Genomic DNA, 12,491 nt, shown 5'->3' with positions numbered 1-12,491 from the left:
ACATAATATGCTCTTCCTGCTGCTCAAGGCACAGTTAGGAGACAGTCACACCAAGGCTAACATCTAAAACTTGGATAGCAGAACCCCACATGCAGATCAGGGACTCGCTGATCCCCTACTGCAAAGGCACTTCACCCCTGCAAAACCCAGCACACAGCAGCTTAGTCTGTGAAATAACGTAGTATCAGAGAAAAAGCAGCATTCTTTAGTTCCAGAGATGAGTTCTGCATTTATAACACACACTACACCTTGCAGAGCCCCCCTTTATCCTTTCCTTCTTGCCCTGCTTTGCTGACCTCAACCTTCCATGCACAGAGAATTAAAATTCAAACTGAATTCCAAGCTGGAACTGAATCACAGCCCAGCCAGAGCTGTACATCCACTACTGTACTGGCAAACATCACTCCCACTCTCTTCTTGCTTCTCCACCTCCAAGAAGAGCACAGTACTCCCTGTTCTCCCACTGCGTTCCCTCTTTAAACAACACGGCCTTAGGACAGGATAACAACATGTAGCACAAAGGACCTTAATCCCAGGCACAGCATCCATGTGTTAGCATCCCTCCCCAGTGCTTCCTCTTCGGCTTCAGCAGAGCCTCTCTCCATGTGGCCTGCCCAAAGCAGGAGCATTACAGGCAATGCTGACAGCTGGCAGCACAGCACTGCACACACCAGAAACAGGAATTGCCAGCTTAGCTACTGATGTCCCTAAGGACAGAAAGAACTTTGTGCATTTGCATCCGCTGCAGAGGATGGAGGCAGACAGCTCTCCTCGGGTCATGCAAGTGCAGCAGGGTGTCCCCCTCCAAAGGAAGAAAACAACCCCACAGAAGCCAAGAGCCTACTTGTCCCTCACCCTCTCCCTCAAAAGGTCTTTCCAGGCCACCTTTCAAAACAAGAAGCTGCCACCTCAGAGGAAGAGGAACAGCTGTTTTGACAAGCCTGGCAGTTGTTCAAGCACTGGAATATAAGCCTGGATCCACTGCCATCACTAGAAAGTTCAACTCAAGTACATTGTCCTGGCCCTAAACCACGGGTCACCTATTCCATGTTACATACCACATCACTGTTCTAACTGGAAACATGTATAGCAGAACAGAAGATGAAAAAAGGATCTCCACAAGTTCCTGCTCTCATGTGAAGCAGCATTAGGCGATAGGTCAGAGTAAGCAACAAATGCCAGGGGAATTTAACAGCCGTCTCTACTTTGGGATTGCTCCATTCCTGGTCATTATTCTCATGACTTTTTACCACTAAAAAGTCTCTGGTCCATGTCTAAAAGTCACCTTAAAAAGTCTTAAAACAATCCCATTCAGCCACTGCCACACAGCTATAGCTGCAATGACCTGACAAGACATTTGGATGGGAACAAGACAACTTCTAATGGCACGCAGCATGCACTGAGCAGTGGAGTGAGCCTAGTGCTTCAGGAATAACAGAACACTGGTAATGCTCATTCCAAGCAGGCAGGCAGTGGGCTCCAGCCAGGACAAGCTGCATGGAGTCTTACCCACATTCAACACAAGACTTTGTGTTTCATTTGTTCCCATCATTTATTCCCTGGCACAGCAAAATGCTCTATTACTGCATCCCAGGGGCTTGCTGCAACTATTAACACTGTGCAAATCAGCAACTGAGATTTCAAACTGAGGAGCAATAGGAAAAGTCACCAGGGTTTATTTTTAGAAGTCTCTAGAAATTGGCATTATGGGAGGAAAAGGGATATTTGGAAGCATCAGAACTATATCTTTATTAAGGATGTTTCTCCCCCCAGTAAAGCTGTATTATCTGCTAAATGCAGTGTGTAAGAGACTATTTCAGCTGCACACTGCAGCTGATGAGACATAGTAGGCACTGAGCAACTGAAATGTCAAGTGTGTTATCAACATGATTCTCATACTAAATCCGAACCCACAGTACTAGCTAGTATGAAGAAAATCCCCTCTATGCCAGCCAAAGCCACTGGTACACCCAACCATGAAGCATGTCTCTCACGGTCACAGTCAACCAAGCTAAAGATGAGCTACAGCAACTGAGAGTAGGGAAGCTACAAGTACATTCCAAGCTTTCCTAAGGCAGAAATCAATCTCTTTCCAGCCACAGAAAGATGCAGCCAGCTACAGCACCACTCTGCTCTGAACTGAATTCCACGAAGTCCAGTTGTCTGTAACACACAGCCGTCTATGCTGGGCAGAATGAGGAGGGGCAAATCTTCACCTCTGGTGAGCACTGTGAAGCTCAGCTCTCTGCTGGAGAAGGAAGCCACTGTCTTTATAACACTCCCTAAAAGTCCCTTCTCTAAGGAGGGTGTAAGATAAAAATACATACATGCACACTCCTGCACCAAGCATGTTGTGAACCTGTGAACATGAAAAAATGCTCATGTCAAAAACACTGATAAGGAATTCAAAAAGATGTGTCCATTAGAAACTTTCTGGGAACTTTGAGCTCTAAGCCTTACAGGAACTTTATAATAAACCAGCTGCCCACCGGCCTGATGCTGCTCCTCTTTACCCAGCAATCACTCCAACTTCCAAAGTTACTAACTTCAGACTTACAAAGGGATTCACTAACTTCAGGTGGAGACACAGGTTTCTGTCGATGAGGTACTTACTGTCTGCTGAGCCTGCATGGCAAGCACCACTCTCCCCTTCCTGCTGTGCTCCAGGAGCTGAGCCTGCACTGCCCCCAGCCCACCAAGAGCTGCATCTTAGACATTCCCCAAGCCATGAGCAAAGCTCAGTGCTGTCCATCCCCAAGGCTCCATGCTGGGGACCAGCAATTTCAAAGCACAGCAGCATCAGTGCAAGTTAATTGTCTAAACTGAACTACTGCCACAACCATCTTCAAGTGAAGCTATTGAGATTAAAGCAAAAGCTATGAACAAAGGCAAGTTCCCCCAGGCGAAGCAAAGGGAGTATTTATGAGCTGTCTGGTCAAGTTGTCTTTTTTTGCCCAGAATACATTATTCTGGTGGACAAACAGGGCTCGAGATGATGGAAAACATCACTAGAACTTTGTGATAACACTCCAGCAAACCCATGATGCAATTCTTATTTGAACACTGTTCCTCTTCTGCTCATCCTTCCTTACTGCAGGACTCCATCTCTATCATCAGACATTAAAAGGGTACTAACTGCAAATGTCCCCCACTTCCCCAAAAGCATCAAGCCTGATCTCCACCAGTTGCACTGGATCTCCCAGAATACCATTTCTTGCAAAGACTAGCTCAAAGCTGTGTATTTCACATCACCACTCCTGCTGACACAGACTGAGCATTAACAAAACATTGCTTTTAGCTCAAAGAAACCCAGCTGAACCAACTGACATTAAGTAGATCTAAGAAAAGAGCACGTCTCAGGAAGCCTGACAGCCACTCCATGCTCTCTGCTCCCATTCTCAAGTCTGGAGCTCTCACTTGCTCAACAGCTGAGGAGCTACAGAAGTCAAATGTAGAAACCAAATTTCAACCTGAAAACATGCATGCTAGTGTTCCTATGGCCAACAGCAGCTCTCCATTGCTCTTCACACCTTACAGGTCACAAAATACAAATAAAGGAATACAAAATTAACTTCATCCTTTCTTTTCACATCACCTTCCAGATGTCACACCTCTCACTGTGAGGCCAGAAGGCACCACTGCACTGCTGAAGAACAAGCCTGCACCATCCTGCTTTCTTAACAGCAGGAAGCATTTTGAAACCTAATGATACAAATTTAACCCCTGAAATTGCTGAACAGCTCAGAACCAATAGTTATGCAGGGCCAAGGTCCAGCAGGGCAGAGCTGTCATACAAGAGAACCAAGGAGAGAAACACTGACTGCTACAACAGTTACCTCTCTCGGGTCTGGAAACCCAAGACACTGGAATACATGATGCTCAATAGCATTTTGCTCCCACATTTGAGAGTGAGGTTTCCTATAAAACTTGGGGCAGTTTCCATAAAGGAAATCCAGTTTAATAAGTCAACAACTATTTCTGAATGACTGCATGTCTTACAAGGAGCTGAGACATTATATTAGCACAACAAGCAAAAGACAACTTGAAACTATCCCATAGTGAGAAGCCACATAAATCTTCAGTCATTTCTTATGTTAAATTGTCCTTAATACTCACTGTATCATTAAAGCCCGTCCCTACAGCCCAATAACGAACAGCAGATTTGAGCAGCACTACAGCAATTCAAAGCACCAGGAAGACTCTGAGCTGGAGCCTCTACCAGGGCAGTGGCTTTGCTATTTCAGCAGGTCTGACTTGAACAGGAACCCAGTGAAATCATTAACAGAGGAATCTGAGTCAATGAGATGTTAAGTACTTGCTATAATTACATATTATTGCAGTTTCTGCTGACAGCGCAACTCAGGAGCCTGGAATTCAATGAACTATCTAGCAAATATCTCAAGTCCCAGCTGTAAATGAAATTACACCTGACTTTGTGTCCACTCACATTCTAGAGCTGGGTCCCTCATTTAGTGAAGCCATGTAACAGACACTTGGACAGTGATCCCTGGTTAAGAGTTGTTCATGTTTTACCAAGTAAACAAGGCAGCTCTGGCAGCACATTAATAACAGATCCTGCTTAACACTGCAAGAAAAGGAAAAACAAGTGCAAGAAGGGAGCACACAGGCCATTAACCCCCCAGACACAGCTTCCAGCACATTAGGTAATTGTGCTGAGTTCTAACAAACCCAGAAGTTGACTGCAGCAAGCAGAAACACTGATCTCCCACTCCCACTCGACACCCATTAAGCTTTAACCCAGCTGCTAAAGGTGTCATAACAATTAGCACACAGACCTCAAGGTCTTTATTAAAACCCTTCTGAGGCTTCTGCTGGGAACACAGCTGCAAACAACTGCCACAGCACATGATGGTTAAGAGCAACATGCCAACAGTACATGTATTTCCATTTGAGAAGTGTCAAGCAAGCCACTTACTCCAGAATAGCCTCACCTGGCACAATCTGACAATGCCCATGGCAAAGCTGCACTGACACACTCCACAAGCCCTGTGATAGATTGCTGTGAACACATTGAAAAACAACACGAAAACAAGAGTAAGGAATTCTGCAGAGGTTGGTGTGTGACGTTTAGTATTTCCACAATAAAAAAAGCTAAATGGTTTCAGACTTAAAACTACCCCAAGTATTGTTCTGAGGCTGTGGGCAGCACTTCTCACAATGCAGGCTCCTCACCAGCACCCCAGCCTGGAAGAGAAGGCAGGGAGCAACACAAGGCTTCTCTGGGAAGGAACAAACCACATTCTTCAGGATCCAGATCTCCACATCACAAAGGAAAGGAAACTTACAGTGAAGATATCAGCCTGCATCTAAACACCACTAACTACCTTTTGTATTTTGGAGCCCCTGCCAAATATTTGACATTTAAAAGCACTGGTGATGACAAGTTCCTAGGGAACTTAAAAGCCAGTTTCATCCTGACGTGCACAAGAGCCAGACAGAGCAGCATTTACCTTCAAGCTTCTCAACCTCCTGAGGACTGGTTTAGTGCAGTGGCTCTGCCAGCAACGCTAAGGTACACCGGCCCAGCAGCACAAGTGGCCCGGCTCCCCTTCAAAGGGTTCTTACCATCAAGAGGGTACCAACAAAGCAGCAGCAAGGGGGAAGCACCCAGGCCCCCAACAAGGAGGGGTGTGAAAGACCTCAGCCCCCAAAAGACTGCTCACAACCACTGACAAATCTTAAGGCTCTCCATTATGTTGCTTTTCAGTTTGTTTGCATTTAATTCCTCACCACCTTTCACATGTGCAGTTCTATCACACCGAAACATCAATTTAACATAAAACACAAAACGTGCATAAATTCCTTCACTTGTGAGGTGCTCCTGCAGTGCTCTTGCTGTTGAAATTTCCCTCTTGCTCATTCCCCTTCCTATCACCACCTGATACAGAGGTGCCACAGGAGCCAACATAAAGAACCTGCCAGTCTGTGATAAGATGCTGCAGCAGTAAGGGCTGCTTCTTCCTCTTCAGAAACATTCCCTACTGAAGTAAAGCCACTTCATCAAGGGAGGCTGGCTTCCAGAAGCCACCCTCTGATACTGGACAAGTAAATTTACACTTGACCCCTGGTAATATACTGTAACAATTGCTACAGCAATACTAACTTCAAACTGTATCTTAATGTTACTGGTCAAGTCAACCAGAGTTAAAAAACCCCACTGCTTGGGATGATGCCTGCACCTTCTACACACAACAAGTTCTGATCTGAGGCTGATGAGCAGCCAAGACACCACCAGCAGTCTGTGGAACTTAGTAGCTCTGGATAGCAACTGGATTATTTTGCAAACAAAAGCAACTTTTATCTACTGCACTCTGCAAACACAGTGGGAGAACTGAAAGTCAAGATAAATTGCTTTTAGTCTCAACATTGTTCTCAACAATAAGAGGTTATTAAGTTCAACCTTAATAAAAGCTCTTAAAGGCAAAACTCAACAGAGCCCAAACAGATATTGCTTCCAATGTGCAATTTTACCAAATGAAAGAAAAAAACTTAAGAATTATTTTCTCTCCAGGTCCAAAGCTGTGTGTGAAGGGGTCATTTGCAGTGACCAAGCTGTACTGGAAATAAGAGTTTCAGAGTACCATTTCCCATCTACAACACTGAAGATAGGGAGGGTGTTGCCTGCAGAAAGAGCTCAGTGTTTCAGCACCACTCTGCTCTCGGGATGGTTTGCAAACAGGCACTGCTGAGACTGAACATGGAAAATTCTTTGCAGTGCGTTGTGATTCTAAAAATACAGTTAAGGTGAAAAAAATACCCACTATGGCCAAATTAAACAGGAGGGAGAATCTGGATATTGAGATGGAATGCAATTACCCAAGTTGGAATTTGCCCAGGACACTCTTGCTTAGAATGATCTGGCTATTTAATGACAAGAAATGGCCACGAACACGCATCTCCTGCTGGCATCCTGTCCCATCCCTAACACTACCCTGCTATCAATGGAACAGGGGTGTAATCAGATCCAAGTCCTCAGCTACAACCAGGGTGCTGCTGGTGACCTGCAATGGGTGAGTAGGTCCACCACCACCCACCTTACTCCAGCTGCAACAACTTGTGCGATCACAACCTGCTCCATCGACCCAGATAGGAACATGAGTAACAACAGGAAGCTTCAAAGTGCTTCAGCTGCTCTATTACTGATACACTATCCAGAAGTCACCCAAAACATTCTTTATTAACCAAAATGTTTACTGCTGGTACATTCAACATTTAGAATGAGTCAGTACCAGCCCCCAGAAAACCTCCCTTCCCCCAAATGTAAAAGTAAAGGCAGCCTAAAAGGAGACTCTTACTGCACTGGTAAGCACTGCCTAACAATAATCAAAGTACAAACCAATTCCAAACATCTGGGGAAAGAAAGTATGTGAAATTCCTACCACCCACTCTTAATCTTTGCCACTAAATAGGATCAAAACAAGAATATAAGAGCTAGAGCCTCACTGCTATGCCTAAATGAGAACTGCTGTTCTCAGATCAGTGCCCAACACAAGACATGCAAAGAACCCCTGTGTGGAGGCAGCAAAGCTGGGAGCAAACAGAGGGGACAAGGCTGCGGGAGATCAGCCATGGCCCAAGGTCGGAAAGAACAGTGTCTACTCAGCATTATTCTCTTCACAAGACTTACACCTTTCTGAAAAGCTTTTTGGATTTTAGGGGCCTCTGATCAGCCCCAGTGATGCTACACAACTGCCACATAGTAACTAATAGAGGCAGCAAAGTGTGCTGGCTTGGGTTTGGGGGATATAGGCTTGATTTACCAGGAATCCTTTTTTTCCATCAAGGTGCTTTGCTTTGAATTTCTGTATTGAATTCTTCCAACACATGGTGGAAATGAAAACTGGAGGAGTCTTAAGGCCTGTGCACCTAAAACTCCATACAGAATGAAAGAGCACATGGTCACAACAGAGGAGAAAAACCCTTCTCAGAGGTGCACTGGAAGCTGAACAGAAAGGTCAAATATGCATCATTTCGCCTATGGAAAGCAGGGCATAACAAAAGCTTACCAGAGAGCACTTTTCCCTAAATAAAGATGATCCTTAAGCAAATACTTCCCAGCGTAAGATTACTACAAATATTCAAATACATCTTCTACTTAAGTTGTTTCAAGAGTAACTCCTGTACTTAGGAAAATCCACTGCACCCTTCTATTAATAATTATTCATAGAGCCCTACTATAGATTCAGAATAGAAACACAAGTTCAAAACCATCATATTCATTACTGTCTGCTCCTACTGAACACATACAATCACATTCCAATGAAATGACAAGAAGAAAGGTGCACCCAGACGTCGGCTTGTCAATATTTACACGCAGTAGCCTACAAATCACATGGACATCATTCTAAAAATCACTCCAAGTCATGGTATCTCCAACCATTTCTTGTCCTCTACCACCTCCCCAGCCAGAGGCCAGCTCAGAGTCCTTTACACATCCCAAGAGCAACAACAGCACATACACACAAAGGTGGATTGTACATCCTCACATCCCCTCCACCCTAAGCCTTTCAATTTGACACCTACTAACTTTGGGGTAGGGGGGGAGAAATGCAATTAGGAAATGAATAAACAAGCAGAAGTTAAGAGTCTAACTAGAAAATATAGTATTATATGGGCATATAAAAAGAGCCACACAGAAGTGGTGTATATATTTATATAAATATATATAAAATGACAGAGCTCCTGTGTTTCTGAACAAAATGAACAGTTAGCTTGCAAACTTTCTGAAGTGATGCTGTCTGCCCTTCTGGAATTGTCTACACTGGTTTTGGTTGGGTTTGGGGTTTTTTGTGTGGGTCTTTTTTTAATGTGGGTTTTTCATTTTTTCAAGTAACACCAATTAAACAGCAAGGGAAGAACCAGACTGATCTTAAAATGGATGCAGCAGATTCTTTTAAAGAGCAACATGTTGCAATCACCTTTCATTTTAGGGGAAGGGAGAGATTCCCTGAAAGGAACAGAAACGGGGAGCGGGGGGGGGGGGGGGGGGGGTAGGAGGCTGCGACTGAAAAAACACGGCTTGGGGATTTATTTTAACCAAAAACTTCGCTTTCCCCTTCGTTCGCAGGGTCTGGGGCCAGGGATGGCAGCCTGGTGCCCCTGTGGAAGGCTCGTTGCCGACAGCTCGGGAGGAGGCAAGGAGAGAAAGGCTCACAGAGGAGAGAGAAAAAGAAAATGGCGCAGAGACTAAGTCCCGACCGTCGACAAGGCGACTTTCCAGGGAGGAATCGGGGCCCAAAGGAGACCCCGGCAGAGGCGATAGGGTCGGATCGGGGACCTCCGGAGCCCGGTCTAGGGGAGGCTGGGGTCGCGGTGGGGCGAGGCCACCGGGAAGGGGCCGCTTTTGGCGGCTCGATGGGAACAATGGGGCCGGTGAGCGAGGAGCCGGGACTTAGTCTCTGGGACGCCATGTCTGTGCGCGGCGAGGCGAGGGGCGCGCCGCGGCCACACTCACCGTTCGCTCGGAAATCCGCCTCGATCTGCGGGGAGAGCAGACAGGGAGACACGGTCAGCACCGACGTCCCGGGGTGGGGGGGCAGTATTCTGGGGGACAGGGCCCTGGACTTCCCCCACTTCTCTCATTCTCATTTGTAAGAAATTAGATACCAAACGAGAAAAGACCAGCGCGGTGCCCTCCAAAGTGGAAGCACAGAAGTAACCGTCCCCCGCCACCCGCACAGCTCTGGGGTCACCCTCCCCAACCACCCTCTCCCAGTCAGGGATCACACACGGCTCCCCTCGGCCCCACAGCCCGGGAGGAGCGGGCCCAGGGGCCGGTGGATGGGCCGCCGCGGCTAGCTGCGGGAGGCAGGCCTGGCTGACAGGACTCCCCCCGGGCGCAGGGGGCGGCGCAGGGGGCAGCAGCAAGGAACTGCTCCCCTCAGCGAGGCTACAGAAGATGGGGAGGGAGGCGGCCGTATGGGCCGGCCCTGAGGGAAAGGAAGCACCGTGACGGGCCGGGGTCCCGCGGGAGCGGCTGCGGAGCGGACTCACCTGGGAGTCGTTGTGCAGCTGATCCCCGCTCATGCCGAAGGCCTGCGGGAGCGGAGCAGAGGGAGCAGCGGCGTAGGAAGCAGGACTACAGCCGCGGGAACGCGGCGAGCGGGAGCGCGCAGCGCGGGCGGCACCACGGTTGTGTAACTGACTAAGTCCGCGTCCCGCCGCACTGCGCACGCGCGAGCTCCGCCTGCCGGACGGGCGGGACCAGCCCGTGAGCTCACTAATGGTAACGCACTTATTTGCATACGGGCCACGCCCTCCTCCCTCTCCTGCTCTTTCAGAGCCTCTCCGAGCTCCTCCCTCGCTCCCTGCGCCGGGTGGAATTTTACATATCCGGTCCCGCCTCTTCCTGCTTCTCCGCCAATCGGATAACTAACACCGCATCTTATTTGCATGCCAAGCCCCGCCCCGCCGTGGGAGGGACTGCCCGCATTGTGACCAACTCTTTCGCGAACTACGCATGCGCCCTGTCTCACCCTTACGGGCTGCCGGTTCATTTGCATACGAGGCTCCGCCCGCCGGCTGGATAGTATGGAGGTGTTGTGGGGCCCTTATTTCACTTTGCCACCGGAACGAGCTGTGGGGATTCGGGGCATGGCGGCTACACCCTGGTGTGACCAACGTGAGAGAGACATGGAGCTGTTGGAACGAGCGCAGAGATGGCCACGGAGATGCTGTGAGGGCTGGAGCAGCTCTGCTCTGGAGCCAGGCTGAGAGAGCTGGGCTGGGGCAGCCTGGACAAGAGAAGGCTCCTGAAGGGGAGACCTGAGAGCAGCTCCAGTGCCTAAAGGGGCTGCAGGAAAGCTGGAGAGGGGCTTGGGACAAGGGCCTGTAGGGACAGGCCAAGGGGAATGGCTTTAACATGCCAGAGGGGAAAATGAGATGGGTTCTTAGGCAGAAGCTCTTCCCTGTGAGGGTGCTGAGGTGCTGGCACAGGGTGCCCAGAGAAGCTGTGGCTGCCCCATCCCTGGCAATGTTCAAGGCCAGGTTGGACACAGGGGCTTGGAGCAAGCTGCTCCAGTGGAAGGTGTCCCTGCCCATGGCAGGGGTTGGAACTGGATGAGCTTTAAGGTCCCTTCCAGCACAAACCAGTCTGGGATTCTGTGGATTATGTCTTCCTGTCCCCATGGGGCTTAGGCCTGGCAGGCCTTTCTTAACACCCACTCTCTGCAGTAACTGTGCTGCTCCTACAGCACCTGTGTCAGCACAAGTGCCCTGATGTGGGCCTTGACTTCCAGCATCTCAGAATGGTTCAGGTGTCCCTTGAACTGTTCCCTTTGGCAGGAGCCCCGCTGTGTGACCTTCCTCTCATTTGTCTGTGTGTATGGGGTGGGAGGCAGCGACTGTAGTAACCACACAGAGATTCCATTGCACTAGGTTTTGTGGCTGTGTATCAGGTTATGAGTGATGCTGAGAGGGATGTGAACTGGGCAGGTTTGAGCTGTCAGAGTCAAGGATGGTGCATTGCAAATAAGAGCTTTTGGTTTTAGAAAGGGATCAACCAGCAAGAGCTTTCTTCCAGCATAAGCAGGCCCCTAAAATTCTTTTAAAGTGAAATGGAGGGTAAAAAGGAAACAAAAGCTTTATTTTCTTTTAGCTAATGTAGAAATGAATCCTGTACCTGCCTGGAAATCCACCTCCTGTCCCAGCCCTAATCTGAAGGCATTTGTTTCTGTTCTGCAGCAGCTCTGCTAAAGGGTTTTTCTTTTCAGTGTACGGAGCAGCAGGTTTAGTATGCATGGCTGGTACACGTCTCACAGGACTGCCTCCAGTCTTCATGGAGCTTCCACCCTCTGCTGAGACACAGAATGTACCTTTCCTCAGCTTCTTTACGCAACCAGGGCTTTGATTTGACACTAAAATAACCTGGTGCTGCCAGGCTATCTGAAGCTACACATCAAATGTAAGCAGCAACAGCAGCCACCTATTTGCACTGCATATTTATACCCTCTAAAGGGAAAACTCTGTCACTTTCTTACAGTCCTCAGAAGAGGATCTGAGGACTTCCTTTTTTTACCAAGAGCAGGCAAATATTTCTGGCTCTGGAGCTGTTTATTATGCAAACTGCTGTAGTCACTGTTGGGTTTTTAAAGGTAAACAGAATGAAAAGGCTGTTTCAGCCACATCTGCTGTTGAAAGAGGTGTCTGCCCCTTGCTCACAAGGATGAGATGAAAGGGGGCTCAGATCTTGAGCCCCTCCTCACTGCAGTTGAGGGTGCAGAGGTTGGGTCTCTTCATGCAGGACAGCCTGGCAGTTGTATGTCCTCATCTCCCATAGGGTTAGACGGAGTATGAGTAGAGCCTGCACAGAGCCTCTGCTCTGCTGTTAGATCCCAAGAGCAAGGACATCGCAACATGTCCAAAAGCACATTAAATGGGACCACCAGTGCCACCACATATGTTGCAGCAAGCCCCATGATTACAAACCTGTCTGATCTCACAGGACCCCCCCCTCCCCATGCCTACAACCT

General features: G+C 48.2%; 1 protein-coding gene across 1 annotated transcript in view; it reads right to left on the bottom strand.

Moving 5' to 3' along the window:
* TOP1 (DNA topoisomerase I) overlaps positions 1-10,183 on the bottom strand; it is a 67,061-nt gene extending 56,878 nt beyond the window's left edge. The window contains exons 1-2 of the mRNA XM_034066879.1: positions 10,015-10,183; positions 9,476-9,500 (exon numbers count right to left, since the gene is read on the bottom strand). Coding sequence (XP_033922770.1) covers positions 9,476-9,500; positions 10,015-10,047 — 58 coding nt within the window. The 5' untranslated portion in view covers positions 10,048-10,183. The remainder of the gene's footprint in view (positions 1-9,475; positions 9,501-10,014) is intronic.
* Between the last annotated feature and the right edge of the window lie 2,308 nt (positions 10,184-12,491).

The sequence above is a fragment of the Melopsittacus undulatus genome, chromosome 10 (assembly GCF_012275295.1).
Source record: "Melopsittacus undulatus isolate bMelUnd1 chromosome 10, bMelUnd1.mat.Z, whole genome shotgun sequence".
Classification (NCBI taxonomy): Eukaryota; Metazoa; Chordata; class Aves; order Psittaciformes; family Psittaculidae; genus Melopsittacus; species Melopsittacus undulatus.
This window is presented reverse-complemented; position numbering and strand designations above follow the sequence as displayed.